Below are 15,881 nucleotides of genomic sequence, written 5' to 3' on the forward strand. Positions count from 1 at the left end.
CTGTGCTGTTAGGAAGTAGATAGCTTAGATTTTTAGACTTACGATGATCTATTTTCTTTGGTCATTCACCTTACTCCATTCTCTTATCATTACTACCCATTTATGCTGTTTATTCTAGTCTTGCTCCCTTCTGCTTTTTACCTTCGCCAACGAAGTTGAAAGGAGGTTATGTTTTACCCCTGTTATTGTGTGTTTGTTTGTGAACAGCTTCTGGCTGCAATTTTAATCATAGAGTAATGAAACTTGCAGAGATTAATTATGTAAGAAGATGGAAATGATTAAATTTGGAAGGTCAAGGTCACAGTCAAGCAAAATGTCATTCACGTAATCAGCCATAAATTTGGACATCGTTGTCACAGAGACTTCAAACTTGGTTCATATTTGAGTGTATGAAAATCCACGCCAATTAAGACATGTCAAGGTCGAGAAATAAGCTACCACGGTGGACATCTGCATTCTACCGAGTGCCCCTCTAGTTCATCATGGTTTTCTATTGGTGGTGTGGTACTGCTTATCATATGCCTTGCTTTATACTGTAATTAGCATTTAAGGTGCTAGTCAGCATGACTTCAGTCTCCTCCTTCAGCACCACTTTTGTTTTACGGCACTTAATTTATTCAGTTTGGCTCCCATCTGGTTGTCAACTACTTGGGTAATAGGCCGGCCAAGGCACCAGCCATCCGTTGAGATACTACTGCTAGAGTTATTGGATCCTTTGATTGGCCAGATATTACTACACTGGATCCATCTCTGGTTACAGCACATTTTTCATTTGCTCATATATACACTGAATAGTCTGGCCTATTCTTTACACATTCCCATCTTTCCTCATACATCTGATAACACTTAAGATAACCGGAAATTTCTTCTTCACTCGGGGTTAACTACTGCGCTGTAATTATTCAGTGGTTACTTTCTACTTGGTAAGGGTAGAAGAGACTTCAGCTATAGTATGCAGCTCTTCTAGGAGGACACTCCAAAATAAATCCATTGTTCTCTAGTTTTGGGTAGTGCCATAGCCTCTGTGCCATGGTCATCCACTGTCTTGGGTTCGTTGTCTTGCTTGAGGATAATATCAAACACTCTGTTTCCTTATTTCCTTTCCTCAAGGGGATATTTTTTCTTGTTGGAGCCTTTGAGTTTATAGCATCTTGCTTTTCCAACTAGGATTGTAACTTTGCTAGTAATATTAATAATGATAATACTGTATGTAGTAATGTTTACCTCCATTATGTCTCCCAGAATACTCTAAATTTGTATTGATTCGATGCGGTGTACTTCTTACGAACTACATTCATAGGAGGTTCTGGGATCTCCCAGTTACGACCAGAAAACTCTGCCTTGGAGGGTGGTTCCGACTGCTGGGCTCCAATTTTGTGGGGAAGCTGCGGGGGAAAACTCCTGAGCCGCTGTTCCTCCTCGGGAGAGGGGACCTGACAGAATTTGCAAGGGGCATAGTTCTGAGCCAAGGGAAGCTGCTCTGAAGAGCCTTTTGTGATCAGGAATAGCTGGTGGGCGTCCGCTCCATCCGGTGACACGAGCGAGGGCCTCAGAGATGCCCATACGTTAGGTGGGTTGTACTGCAGTGGGGAGCTTGTGGCTTAATCCCACTTCCCCTTGAATACCTGAACAGATCTGTCTCATAGCAGGGACCACTTGGGTCAAAGCCGATGGTGCCTTCCGCAGCGTTTCATCCTGTACCGGAACATCTGGAATGATTGGTACAGGGACAAAAGGAATATTGGGCTTGGCATCAGTCTGAGACCTGGCATTCACTCACCCCCCCCCCCCTCCCTCCCCTTCTGGACGGGGACAGGTGGTTTCTCAGAACTCAGAGGAATGACTTCTCTTGGAAGGAGCACTGTCCTTCTTGTTCTTTCTGCACCCATTCATATGAGACAAGATAGCGCCGCACTTTCAAGTCCCTGGAAAACACAAAGACAACATGACACTGGTGAAAAGTTGGTCGGACAGAAAGCTGACTGCACAGGGCAGTGACCAGAACTGGAATGGGGTCCTGAGGTTTGCCATGGCCCGAATTAATTTTGGTCATATCCTTCCACCTTGGGGGAAGGGAGCTGAGGGAGGCCAATCCGGATTTTTCTGGTCGTGACTGGGAGATCTCAGAACCTCCTATGAATGTAGTTTGTGGTAAGTATAGCTAGGAAAATAAATTCTAAGAATTTATTTTTCCAATTCCCAATCATCATTTAAGAATACTATAAATCCTTCAGGCCAACCCAATAAAAGTTGAAAATGTTACTTGCTAGTCTAGTTAAGGTAACTGGATAATACAGTAATCAATATTTTGATATGTTTTGTAAAGCATGAGTTTTTCTCACAATGGAAAGGTTAAGAAGTTGGAAATATAGGCAAAGAGACCTGAGAGAATGGTAGAGAAGTAAAATGTAGTTCTGTACTAAAAGGTAAGGCATAGAACCTTTTAGAATTCTCCACTATGTTCTACACACAATATGGTAAGCAGGTTACCAACCCATTCTCCTTCTAGTGAAAGCTAATGAAACTACAGTATGTACAAGGGGTGTTATTTAAGGCTAATGCATTCCTGAACTTGCTTTATGATCTCGAAAAGTTGGATCATCTACTGCATGCTTTCTCATAAATATTGTACAATTTCAGCCCTGATTTGCTTGTCAGTAGTTTTCCCTTACTGGTAAGTTTACAGTATTTGATCTCTTTGTCGCTTTTGAAGTAATAGACTTTTTTTCTCTTTTGCAGAGTATTCTTTGAGGTTGCCTTAATTCCTATACCGGAGCTTCTCAATATCTGATGTGTCTGTGGATAGTGTCAAAAGATGTTGGTGATAAAAATCAAATGTACAAATCTAGTTTATTAGATGTGAATGATTTTTTTATGAGTATTCGCACTGGTGCAGGACAAGATGAAATTTTAAATTTATTGCAGTTTTACCCCTGATGTTTGGGGCTGTAACGTTGTACTTGTGGAAATTATTGCCAGTACAATATTTTCTCTTGTCTGTTCTTAATGATTTTATGTTGGTCTGCATAATGAAAGAAAATGTTTTAGTAGATATTTTTATAAGGTATTTTTTTGTATCAATATTTGGTACTTCATAGATTTTTAAAGTGTTCATAATACTATTGAAAGTATTTTGTAGATACTCTGTAAATAGAGACTTAGTTTTAGAGAGTAAAACATGTATTTTGTCTTAAAACACCACTTCACGAGTTACATATAATGTACAGTATAAGGCTTTTTAGTTGTATTGAGGAAATTTTTATAGGTACTTACTTCCCTTAAGTTATGAGGTGAAGTCTTCGATTTCATAGTGGACTCAATGATATAGGTACTCTTTCAAGATTAGGTACCCTAGATGGCTTTATTTTGATCATTGTGGGGGAATGACTTCTACTCAAAGGGATACTGCTGTGTACATATAAAAATAAAACCATATAGCAAAGTAATTTTAACAAATGGTAGAAAATTTGGTATTGGTTTTCAATTATGCATAAGCCTCACTAAGACTTTAATCGATCTGTTTACCATCCTTATAGTTAGTGCAAATTCAATGCAGGTGTACAATAAGTTTTTCTTACAATCAGTATTAATCAAAATCTGCACACATTGTTGTAACAGGTCATTAATTTTCTTAGCAATTAGCACAGAGTAGAATGGCTGAATGTGTAAAGGTAGAAACACTCAAATGAAGAGAAGTATGGTGAAATAAATATGCTATACAAGTATACCAGTGGCTTAAGAAGTACATGTAAATGTTATTAGCCTTATTTTTTTTTTCTATTAGGGTTGGACATGTGGGAAGCAAGGTATGAATTGTAATTTCTGTAAGACTAAATGAATAAGAATTTTCATGAAGTACTAGCCATATTCTATTTGTTGTACTGTCTTTTTATAATATGTATAGCACTGTAATTTATTAAATTCTATATATTTTTGGGGTATATGAGGTAAACTTAAGTTGTGCTTGATACTAGAATACTGTATAAATCACCTGTCAGAAGTAAGTATCCTCATTTGATGCAATTGAGGCTAGTTTAATATTTTTCCATTTTCATTTATTTTTATAAATTCTTGGCCATCTTCACCTTTCTTTCAAAAGTTCACTGCATGTTTACCCTTATGGGTTCAAGTATTTTGAGGATTGTGTAGGGCTCTTAAGAAAATGTTCCAAATTCTTTATCTTTTAATTAGGGCTCTTAAGAAAATGTTCCAAATTCTTTATCTTTTAATTAGGGCTCTAAGGAAATTTTCCAAATTCTTTATCTTTTAATTAGGGCTCTAAGGAAATGTTCCAAATTCTTTATCTTTTAATTAGGGCTCTAGGAAAGATTTCAAATTCTTTATCTTTTAAATAGGGCTCTAAGAAAATGTTCCAAATTCTTTAACTTTTAGTTAGGGCTCTAAGGAAATTTTCCAAATTCTTTATCTTTTATTTAGGGCTCTAAGAAAATGTTCCAAATTCTTTAACTTTTAGTTAGGGCTCTAAGGAAATGTTCCAAATTCTTTATCTTTTAATTAGGGCTCTAAGAAAATGTTCCAAATTCTTTAACTTTTAGTTAGGGCTCTAAGGAAATGTTCCAAATTCTTTATCTTTTAATTAGGGCTCTAAGAAAATGTTCCAAATTCTTTAACTTTTAGTTAGGGCTCTTAAGAAATGTTCCAAATTCTATTTCTTTTAATTAGGGCTCTAAGAAAATGTTCCAAATTCTTTATCTTTTAATTAGGGCTTTAAGGAAATGTTCCAAAATCTTTAACGTTTAGTTAGGGCTCTAAGAAATGTTCAAAATTCTTTATCATTTAATTAGGGCTTTTAAGAAAATGTTCCAAATTCTTTAACTTTTAGTTAGGGCTCTAAGAAATGTTCCAAATTCTTTATCTTTTAATTAGGGCTCTTAAGAAAATGTTCCAAATTCTTTATCTTTTAATTAGGGCTCTAAGGAAATGTTCCAAATTCTTCATATTTTAATTGCCTGTAGGGAGGTAGTCACTTTCGTTTTATACCACAGAATTAAATTCTAATTTTACTAATGGAAGACTTTCCTATGATATAGAAGTCATGGCAGTGCATTTCCAAGACCATGGGGATAACTATATGACAAAGTAGGTTATTCAGTAGTTATTGTAACACATTGATTTCCGGTTGTCCTTATACATCAAGGAATGTTACAATAGATGAAATTCTGTATTTTTGAATAACTACTAGCTAAATTATTACAGGCTTGTTATATAACTTGCACAATTCTTTTAATGTAATCTGTCACAACTTCTAAAGTTTCAAGTAATATATTCTCCGCAGTTTCATCACAGGATAAATTGTACAAATAATTTGTTGGCAAAAGGTTTATTCACATTTAGGAAATAAAATTAACCTTAACTTCTGTTGTTGTCCCTTGGATAAAATTAGTCTGCATGTTTCAGACTGATGGCATAATTGCTAATACATTACTGTACTGGGATGTACTGTGTTACTATTTGACACTGTTGTATATCATGAATCAGCTGTGAAAATTGTCAAAGTAAATATCCTTAGCGTATTCAATTAGTATCTTTCTACCACCCCAAAATATCAAACCTACAAATACATTATGTAGAATTTCATTATTTTGGAAGCATTGGAAAAAAAAAAAAATGGTATAGTCCATTTCTTTTAGCGAGGCAGATTTGCACAGACTTGCAGCGGTGCCCTTTTAGCCTGGAAAAGTTTCCTGATTGCTGATTGGTTAGATTCATCTTGTCCAACCAATCAGCGATCAGGAAACTTTCTCGAGCTAAAAGGGCCCCGCTGCGAGTCGGTGCAAATATGCCTCGCTAAAAGAAATGGACTATAGTCCATGATGGATATATTGTAATTCAATACTGGTAAGGCAGGGAAATAAAGTGGTGTTATAGATTTTTGGCATGTGACTTGGAATTTCTAGTTTATGAGGAGGCTTTAAAAACTTTGACATTTGTTTTTAAGTCGCACAAAACTTGAGAAAAAAAAAATTTCATTCATAAACATTGTAATACATACTAGTTAAGTTTTAAGTAAAACATAATTACTGTTGTAATATATAAGACAATTTTGTGCTTAATTCTTTTGTTACAACCTCTAAAAGGCTTTACAGAACAATGTTTGTTGGTATTTGCTAAAGGTTTCTATGATCAAAATTGGTTTAAAAAAACATTAAATTTAATCCAAGACTTGTATTTCCTTTAGATGTGGTTTGGATTTAAATTAACATTTACAGCTCTGTGTAAATAAATTATCAACTATCAGTAATTCTAGAAAATGTAAATACACGTTTTGCTGTATAAAAAAAAAAAAATTGCTAAAAACTGCTAAGACTACTAACCAGGCGTAAACTCCCAAAGACAAAGTAAATGGTCATAAAATGATGCAGAGGCAACAACGTAGTTCTCATCGATATTTCCATTGTACCAATCTGCTCCATATGCTATGCTCTTATGTTCCATGAAGGAAGCAACGATACCGGCATCTTCACTGCTTTCAATGACGTGAAAACCATTGTACATGCAAGCAGCAAGTAAAAGATTCTTACCATGGGGTTCCCATTTTAATCTCCACACGCCACCGTCAGTTGACACCGTTGTTTGTGGGGAAGACATTTTCCTTGTGTCCCAGATGTTAACATTTTCATCATAACTGCCACTAGCTAAAAGATGTTCTGTAAAGGGGCTACAATGTATGCTAGTTACTCCAGCATTATGAACCCTGCTCGTGAGCAGGGCAGTAGCTGGGTCGCAACGCACATCAAACTTTCTGAATTTGCAATCGTCCCCACCAGTGTAAACAATATTTGGATTCCAATAATCGAATGCTGTTATCCATGCCTCAAAATCATGTGCATGAAATCTTTGAACTGCAATCAACTCGTCACTTTTGAGTTGTAATATATTAATTTTTCCCTTAGAATCGCTGACTGTTAAAAAGGGATTTTCACTTGAGTCCTTTCCAGAGGACCAATCTAATGACAGAGCAAGTGTGTTATCATCCTCAATTTCATGTTGGCACCAAAACACTAACTGATGAAAATCCTGGTTGGAAGGTACAAGTTTGAACAGCTTGAGAAGTCCAGATGCATTTGCAACAGCTAGAACGGGGTCGCCTCCCAGCCTGTGTTGGCACCACTTCATGTCCAAGATTGCTTCCATTTCAATCTGCTGGATGAGAACAAGTTTTTTCTCACCTGTGCTTAGATGCTTCAAGTACAATCGCCCAAGTCGCTCCTTCGGTAGATCTGTTTCAGCCTCGGACAGCGAATCGTTAGCTCCTTCATTCTGCTTATCAGCGAGTTGGTATGTCCCCACAGCTAAGTAATTGTGATAAGTTTCAATGGGACAAAACTCTGCTGAGTCGGCACTATACTCTGTGTCCCATGAAAACAACTTGTTTACTTCATAAGGCATTTTTTCCTGAAAGAAAAATAAACATCAAGGGCTGTTACTATTTAAAACTACAGTACTACACAGTAAGGAACTTGAAATAATCTAAAACATCAAAATACAACTAAAATTTCACAAAATATTGTTGCTGTTGAAGGAAAGTTTATGTATAAATAACATTTGCAAGATGTAGACAAGACCTATTCACTCTTTAATAACTTAATTTGCTATGATAGCTAGCCCATTTGACATGACTATTACTTAGTAATTTATTTTGATAGCTCTGTCTATGTACCGGGTAACTATTTTTAGTTGACAAAAGTTTCGGTTAAAGTCCCAAAAGCCACAAAGTACAGGAGTCATAATATAACCTTAGATTAGATTATTCAAAGCTAATTTACGAGTGATTAATTTACGTGTGGATGTTATGATGGTAATGATCTATAATGATAGAAATGTATTAGACAAGCATGAGCTAACCTTGTGTAAATGACAGCATTGCTTACAATGAGAAATAAGTACAGCCTAACCTCAGTTCCATTGGCCTACTTTGATAGTCATAATTCAGAACCAACACTTAACTACTTACTTACCTAACACCCCCCGTTATACATTAAGGTTCCAAATTTACGAATCTGCATAAATATTTTTACACAAGTGACAAGGCCCAAATAATATGATGAACATTTATTTTTGTCAGTTGTCATTATTTTTCCCTTAATAATATTGAAAATGCTTAAAATCAAGTATCTGATTTCATATTTTTATTTTCTTGGTCAATATTGTGGTTTTAAGTTTTCAGGAGTTCCTCAAGTCTCCATCAGTTATGATGTTGCTTTTGTGGGCTATGACTGCTGATCTAAGAGTCCCTCTCCAAAGATAAGCTCCAGCCAATCTATGTTTGTGTGTGTGATGTTGCCATTTTGGTATCTGTGTAGTGACCCTAAGAACTTGCAGCTGAACATTGAAATGTTTTGATTTTATGTTAACAGGACTTGGTGAATTGTCCTCTAAGTGTTGAAAAAACCAGCGCATTCCAAAAAAGAAATTGTATAAGAGATCATGGTAGACCAAGAGAAACATGGCTGATAACAAAGCGTAGGGAGGCTGAATCAGAGAAATGGGTTGAGCTCGGAGAGATGGCACAGGAAAGAAACATATGGCGTGCATTCATCGAGGCCCTATGCATCTTGTTGGTGCCGGAGGATTATTAAGTAAGTAAACAAACAACACGCCTTATTCAAAACAAAGGTTAATGATTTTAAATGAGTAATATGCTTTGGTTTTCCATTAGTCCTGTGATATTTATGATTGACAATGAAAGAACGTGTAGGTAATGATACTTGTTTTCAACTTTACGACAGTATTTACAGTACTCTAGGTCATATTGGGTCCGGTGAAGGGGGTAGGCATTTGACAGGCTAGTAGATGCTAGAATTTGCCCTTTGAGTTATTTCATTTCATCAACAAGTTTAAAATTCTTTTCTTCCAACTACCTCCGGTAATATTCGTTTATCCTATATCTATCAAATGAGGGACTCTAATGGGAAACAGGTTTTCTGTGCCTTTAGCTATTATTTAGACTAATAATGTCATTAATTCCAATGTTTAGTTATAGTGACTGGCTTATTTTTTACGCTAAGGTATTCCATCGTCAAAGTATATTCAAATTCTACAGCTAGTCGGGTAGGACTCAAGACCCTTGGGTTAAATTATGGTAGGATGTACTCCTGTATGCTTTAAGTTTTTCATATTCCACACCCAAAGAACCTGGTTCCACAATATGATTCCTTAATTTTTTACTTACAGGTGGTTAGTATGGGTTAATTACCATTACTGGATCAAAGTTAATGTACACTCATAAGATATATACAATATTAGATTTACTTGTAATGGAACAAGAACAAATAAGTATGAGAATAAAAATTCAAATTGATATATGAGCATTGTATCTGTCTGCAAGGAAAAATTTCCTTCCGAATAAACTTTTTTTGTAGACAAAGTACTAATGAGACAAGCACGAAATGTGAGAATTTAACGCAATTTTGTTTCGCATTATCTAGCATGCCGCCTTGCTCAGACCACTCTCCAACCAATATCACCTATAGTAATGAATGAGGATCTTTGGAAGTGTTCTTTGTAGAGTTGTGACAGCATGTTCTTTATTGAATTGTGATAGCTATTGTTCCCTACCAAGTTCACAGTACTGTACAGCATCTAGGAATGGCCCCAAAGATAATAATAAAGACTAAGAAGATGATTATCATAGAAAGTAAAATATTAATTGCTAAAAACATGAACAATCTACACAGGGCTGACCTGACAAATATGTACTATTGTGCAACATCAACGATTTGCACAATTCTCAGGAAAAAAAGAAATCCAAGCAATTGATGTTGCAAGGAGTGCTGACACTTATAAAACAGTATCTGTGTGTTGTTGATAACAACGAAAAGTTGCTGTTCATCCTGATCAATGAGAAGCTGTTAGCAGGAGATACGGTTACTGAAAAGATTAGGGTACTTGTGAAAAAGCAAAGGTATTGTATGCTAACTTTGTTAAAAAGGAGCCAAGTATGTCAACAGACAAAATAAATAAAAACATGCAAAACTTAGAAATAAGTGTGATCAATTAAGTAAGGAGATTTATGGATACTCTAGACATCTTATATTATTCATGTTCTCTCAATAGGATTGATGTTTAGGGGAATTTTCTCATCAACAAAATACCTAACTATAACATTTACACTGAATTATGTTTGAAAGAACCGTTCACCCAATGTTACAAGAATTTTCTAACTAGGTATTTAAGAAAATAATAGTTTTAATAGAGGTCTCCCTATTATTTGACTGCTGTAATGCTACACAAACTTAGTATCGTCTGGAGCTTCATATTGAATTTACTGTATAAGCTTTTGACTTCTTTAATGGCTGTTATCAATAATTCCCTAATACCAGTCAAAGAATATACAAAAATGTAAGTGTGGGTAAATATTTATCCCGTTACCAACACTAATCAGATCAAGGGTCGTTAGTCATCTGGGTATTTTGTACTGGCTTCTCTTATCAGATGGTGACAACATCAAAATTACTGTTTGACCATTGTATAATGAAAGTATGATCTTATGCAAGAATGTTATGATTATATTTTTGAGTGAGGCCAAGCAAGTTAGGTTGGAAAGCATTTCTGTAATTATCCTACCAATATTCACACATTTTTATCATTTGCAGGAGTTACCTTTATTCACAATTAATCTTTTCAAATGGGTATGTAGCTTCAACACTTATTCACTATGTTTTTTTAAAATGAGTACTTTGTGATTTATGTACTGTATATCTACCATTTCACATACTGATTTAAAAACCACGGTTTTCCAATGCGGACTACGCATGTATGTTATAAACTGAAAACAGAAAAGGTAAGATTGGCATCCACAATAATAGTATGAAACAAAAAAAAAAATATGGAGCCTTTACATATTAGCGGTCAGTTCCTACAGCGTGCATAAAAAATTGGATATCAACTAACCTAAATTTGGAGCCTTTATCTATCAGCGGCCAGATCCTCCCTTGTGCATTAAAAATGGACACCAACTAACCTAAACTTCCGGCCACTAACCTAGACTACAAAATGTGCCCTCGCCTAATTACCTAAAGGGGGAGCTAACGGACCCCTCACGCTGCCATGTTCGGTAAAGTTTTACTCTATTACAGATTCTCATTTCAGTACAATAATACCCCATATTCTTAGTCTGCTGTCATCATATATTAAGGTGGCCGCTATTATGCATATTCCCCCTTACCTGACCTACAAGCAGTGACCTTACCTACTTGCCTAATGGGGTTTAACACCCCATGCGACCCCCCTTACACTGCTGTATTCTTAGTTGACTGGCATCATATATTCTGGTGGCCGCTATCATGCATACGTTCCCTTCCCTAACTTACAAGCAGTGATTTTACCTACTTGCCTAATGGAGGGGCAAACGTCCCCTGCGACCCCCCCCCCCTTACACTGCCGTATTCTAGGTCAACCGTCATCATACATACTGGTGGCCGCTATCATACATACACCCCAAAAATAGGTTTCATTGTAGTGTATTACAAGGCAATGTAACCTAGGAAAATAACTACTTTTTCTTATAGAAAAAATTACGCTCTCTTCGAAAATTACAAATTTACCCAAAAATATAATATCAAACAAAAATAAACATCAAACAAAAATAAACTATAATACGTTATTCTTACAGTAGGCAGGGAATTTACATAGTACAGTATACGGCATGTCAATGATGTCACGTTTGTTTACATACTCTTCTTCTTCTGCCGTATCTATGATTTCGTTTAATCCTGGTTCTGTCTCCCACCCCCCCCCCTTCTTTCAAATTCACACGTCAAATTTAGCATGTTAAGCATATTCTTCATAGTTATATAAGTCTCCTTTGCGTTAATTATCTCTATATATCGTATTATACCTTGCCGTCCGTAAATTTCGACTTCGTCATATCTCTTGTTATAATCTTTCATATTTCCTTGACTATTTCTTTCTTTTATTTGATTTTTAGTCTACTTTTCAATAAGTATTTTAAAGTTTCTTTCGAAAAGGAAAACTGGCACCAAAAAATGAAAAATTATTAACTATCCGATGCTTTAATTCTCCCAAAGTTTCCTCTCGTCTAAATTTTTTTTTCTTTAAGAATAACACTTTTTTTCTAATTCTAAAATCAAAACTTGGCTTTAGAATTATCCTGTTTGAATCTACCTTGTTTATAACCATTTATCAAATTGGTTAGTATTTAACGGGAATTTTCAATAACGCAATATTGAAACCTAAATTGTAAGTGGGGAAATTCATTTCCACTGATAGAAAATTATCAGTGTAAAATAAGTTGTTAAATAATTATATGCCACGTTTTCATGCCTTTTTTTTTATTTTCAAGGTAATATTGCTTTCAATGCTTTGCCTAATTAAACGTTCTAGTCATCTAAAACCCGAACGTTTTCTCGGCTTAGTCAAATAGAAGACGCCCATTCATCTCGCGGGGTAAACAAACGTAGTCTTGTTAAATGTGTTTTGTGTCTCATTTCTACTCGTTATTAGTGTAATTTACTGTAAGTATTTAAATATATATTAATCATATACATAGAACTGGTAGAAGGTTATAAAAGGAGACGAATACTTATTTTTATAGAGAACAAATTTAAGCCAACAGAACGTAAAATTGTTTTAGAATCTACTGTAGGCTGATGTCAAGTACTGTAGGTTGACGTAAATACAATTTTATAATTTATGATAGATACAACTTAGAATAGTATGTGTTTCACTGTTTTATTATATTTAAACTCGTTAGACAAGCGTAACATAGTCAAGAAACTTATCCTACAAAATAAGGTGTACCATTTAGCACCCGGAGCCTAGTACCATAAACTTGCCAACGAATTCGGCAAGTTCATTCCTCTTTGGCTGCTGACATACTTAAACATATATTGCATGTTGAAAAATGGAAACAAACGAGGATATAGTAAAATTGCATAATTTTCAAATTAATCTAAAGTAAATTATGAATGTAAAACTCTCAGTCAATTATGCACAGTGGGTCTAGTGACACCACTCGTCAGTTCACCTAACCTAAACTTACCTGCCTAACCTAACCTGCAAGCTGTGTCCTTACCTGCTTGCCTAATGGGGTGGCTAATGACCCCCTGCAACCCCACCCCCCTCCATAGATTTCCGATTCTTAGCGATAGGTTTGAAAATAATGGAGTTATAGGGCATGGTCATCATCATACATACAACTCCCTCTCTTGGGCGTACTGCTTTATCCCCGTTACTTCTTTCTGTTCGTGTGTTGGTATTTGGCTCAGCTTATTCTTGTCAACCAAAATACTTGCAAACGCTTGTAGCTCAATGTGTACCGCTTGTCTGAACAGGAACAATGATATAATATTTCATAGAGAATGAACGTATCCACGGCAGAGAAAAATCCAGTAAAAGAATAATTAGTATTGGAAATACGGTAATATTTTGGTAAAGGCCCATTCAATGCCATTACCGTTTGCCAGTATGTAGGAGCTTGAGGTTTTTCTTTTTTTGCGAGTGAAGCGAGCGCATGTTGGAGCAAAAACCATAATATTCTGGTAATATTTTGATAGAGTGTAATGGATTTTGCTCCGCCGTGCGCTCGCTTCGCTCGTAAAAAGAACAAAAACATCAAGTTCCTATGTACTGGCAAGTGGTAATGGCGCTGAGTGTGACTCTAACAAAATATTACCAAAAATACACTGAATTGAGTGTTGGTGGCAGTGGACAAGGTTAGGAAGGATTCTCATATACTATGCGAGCAGGAGGCCTTGTGACCCAGTGATCTGCACTAGCGCTGTTTAAGTAATGCAAGGAACAAACAATTCATGGTTGAAAAGGGAGAAACCATATCAAATATTGATGTTAATATTACCATTTTCTGTTCATAGTTAAAGATTTATGCTTTTTTAACTTTAACATCATTGTAGAACTATGGGGTTTTCCCAGTTGTACCTCTATGCTTAATGGCCTAGCTTGTGCCAGCACCAGACCATACTTCCTTAAATTCATAAATCAATTCCAATCCAGTCCACGGGCATTTGTGCTTGTGGAATTTGAGGTAAAGGTATCGCAGCCAAATACAGAGGGAAATGTTAATATATTCCATGATTTTCAATATTAAACTTATCCGATAATCATGTAGCTGTCAACTCCGTTGCCCGACAGAATTCTATGGAGGGATACGCCAGCTATCACAATACTAGAAGGGGGTGTACTTACCAGCGCCACCTGTGGCCAGGTACTCAATTACTTGTTGTTGACACCTCCTCAATTATTCCTCTGTCGTGCTTCCGGCTAGACGTTCTGGGATACGCTTATGGTCTTCGAGTTTATTCACGGATATTTGGTGAAGTATTCTCTCAGATTAACGGCTGTCGCTTTACTGGAATCCTTCTTATATTAGCTAGATAGCTTTTATATAATACTGATATAACGGTTAACGAATTTTGCTTGTTTTTGGATCCCCCTTTGGCTAACTCTTTGGATTACAAGATGTCTGACATTTCGCAAGCCCCCTCCCATAGACGATGTAGGTCTTGCAATAGGCGTATTCCGAAGGCCTCGGTAGATCCTCACACCGCTTGTTCTGACTGTAGGGACAGGCCCTGTCAGTTAGAAAATCGATGTGAGGAATGCGCCGGACTTTCGGAATTGGAATTTGTCCGTCTTTTAAAATATTCAACTAAGTTAGAGAGAGGTAGAGTTAGGAGGAGTTCTTCTCACTCTTCTATGTTTTCCTCACCTCGTGATCCCCTACCTTTTCCTACCCCTGTAGTGGCTACCCCCGAACCTACTGTGTGCCCTCCGCCTGATATGTCAGTTGTTTTGCGTGCTATTCAGGCTTTAGGCGATAAAGTAGAATCAGTGGTAAGTGACCATAAGTCTCTGATGGCCGAAGTTAAAGAACTGAAGGTCAAGAGTGCAGTGGGTGGAGTTAGTGCCAGTGCTGTGACGAGTGCTAGTGTCGGTGCAGTGCCAAGTGCTAGTGGTGCCAGTGTGGTGCGTGAGGATTTTTCTGTGCGAGCCAGTCGTCCTCCCAGTCCGGGACCTCTTGCAAGCTCCCATGCCCAGGGGAGAAGCAATGTCGAAGGGCTTAAGGGTTCGGCAGGCCTTGTTAGGCGCACAGAACTATCCTCGGTGGTTGCGGGCGTGTCTTCCAAAGACCGTCACTCCCACCTGCAGACGATTGAGCCCGTCTTATTCTCGTCCGCTGATCAACTGTCAGGGAAGAAACGTTGGTATCAGGTCTCGAGACCGCTTAAACGTAGAGTCCAGTCCGCGAGTGCTCAGCCAGGTTGCAGTCATTGGCTCAGCTCTGACTCGCCTCAGTCATCTGTCGACTGTACTCCGCCCAAGAGGAGTAAGGTTCTGCCACAACAGAGCTCGACTGTTAAGGCTTTACCTCAGTCTGTTATCGTTTCTGCCGATCCCAAGTGGACCCTGCTTCAGTCCATGCAAGCACAGCTTTCGGACTTGATGCGTGAGTGTCGGGCTGAGAGTGTTGCACCTCCGCCTCCGCCTACACTCCCTCCGCCTGTTCTCGCTCCGCCTGTGCTCGCTCCGCCTGCACTTGCTCCGCCTGGTCGCAGCACCTTCTGCCAGGCGTACGATGTTGAGCCACTTTCGGAGTTCGCTGTTCCCAGTGGTGTTCAGCCTCAGCCTTCTTTAAGGCAACCTTTGCTTTGGGATCAGGAGAGTTATTCCACTCTTCCTCCGCCTCCCCTTGCTGCTCCACCAGTGGTGCAACTCTCGGTTGGGGTACAACAACCTCTCCCCTCCGTGAGTCAGTCTGCTCAGCCATCGCTGCAGCGAGCTCAACCCTCCTCAAGGCAAGCTCCTCTACACCCTGGACTTGCGCCTCAGGAGCCTCAGCTTGCGAGAACTTTACCTTGTTCTGCGCAGCCTCAACCTCA

The 15,881-nt window shown here is 37.6% G+C and overlaps 2 protein-coding genes across 3 annotated transcripts in view; one reads left to right on the top strand and one right to left on the bottom strand.

The window, feature by feature from the left end:
• The window catches only part of CycB3 (cyclin B3), a 43,279-nt gene extending 37,745 nt beyond the window's left edge, over nucleotides 1-5,534 (top strand). For both annotated transcript variants that reach the window (XM_068370646.1, XM_068370647.1), the window contains exon 10: nucleotides 2,740-5,534. In XM_068370646.1, coding sequence (XP_068226747.1) covers nucleotides 2,740-2,791 — 52 coding nt within the window. In that variant the 3' untranslated portion in view covers nucleotides 2,792-5,534. The remainder of the gene's footprint in view (nucleotides 1-2,739) is intronic.
• Nucleotides 5,535-6,099: 565 nt separating this feature from the next.
• LOC137637884 (diphthine methyltransferase) lies at nucleotides 6,100-11,728 on the bottom strand. The gene is made up of 2 exons (XM_068369993.1): nucleotides 11,634-11,728; nucleotides 6,100-7,416 (listed from the first exon to the last, which is right to left on the bottom strand). The coding sequence occupies exon 2, from the start codon at nucleotides 7,408-7,410 to the stop codon at nucleotides 6,331-6,333; it is 1,080 nt and encodes a 359-aa protein (XP_068226094.1). The 5' UTR covers nucleotides 7,411-7,416; nucleotides 11,634-11,728; the 3' UTR covers nucleotides 6,100-6,330.
• Nucleotides 11,729-15,881: the final 4,153 nt, after the last annotated feature.

The sequence above is a fragment of the Palaemon carinicauda genome, chromosome 3 (genome assembly GCF_036898095.1).
Source record: "Palaemon carinicauda isolate YSFRI2023 chromosome 3, ASM3689809v2, whole genome shotgun sequence".
Taxonomy (NCBI): Eukaryota; Metazoa; Arthropoda; class Malacostraca; order Decapoda; family Palaemonidae; genus Palaemon; species Palaemon carinicauda.

What these genes read in the sequence shown, in the direction of transcription:
- LOC137637884 (XM_068369993.1), bottom strand. Translation starts at nt 7,410, where the DNA reads ATGCCTTATGAAGTAAACAAGTTGTTTTCATGGGACACAGAGTATAGT.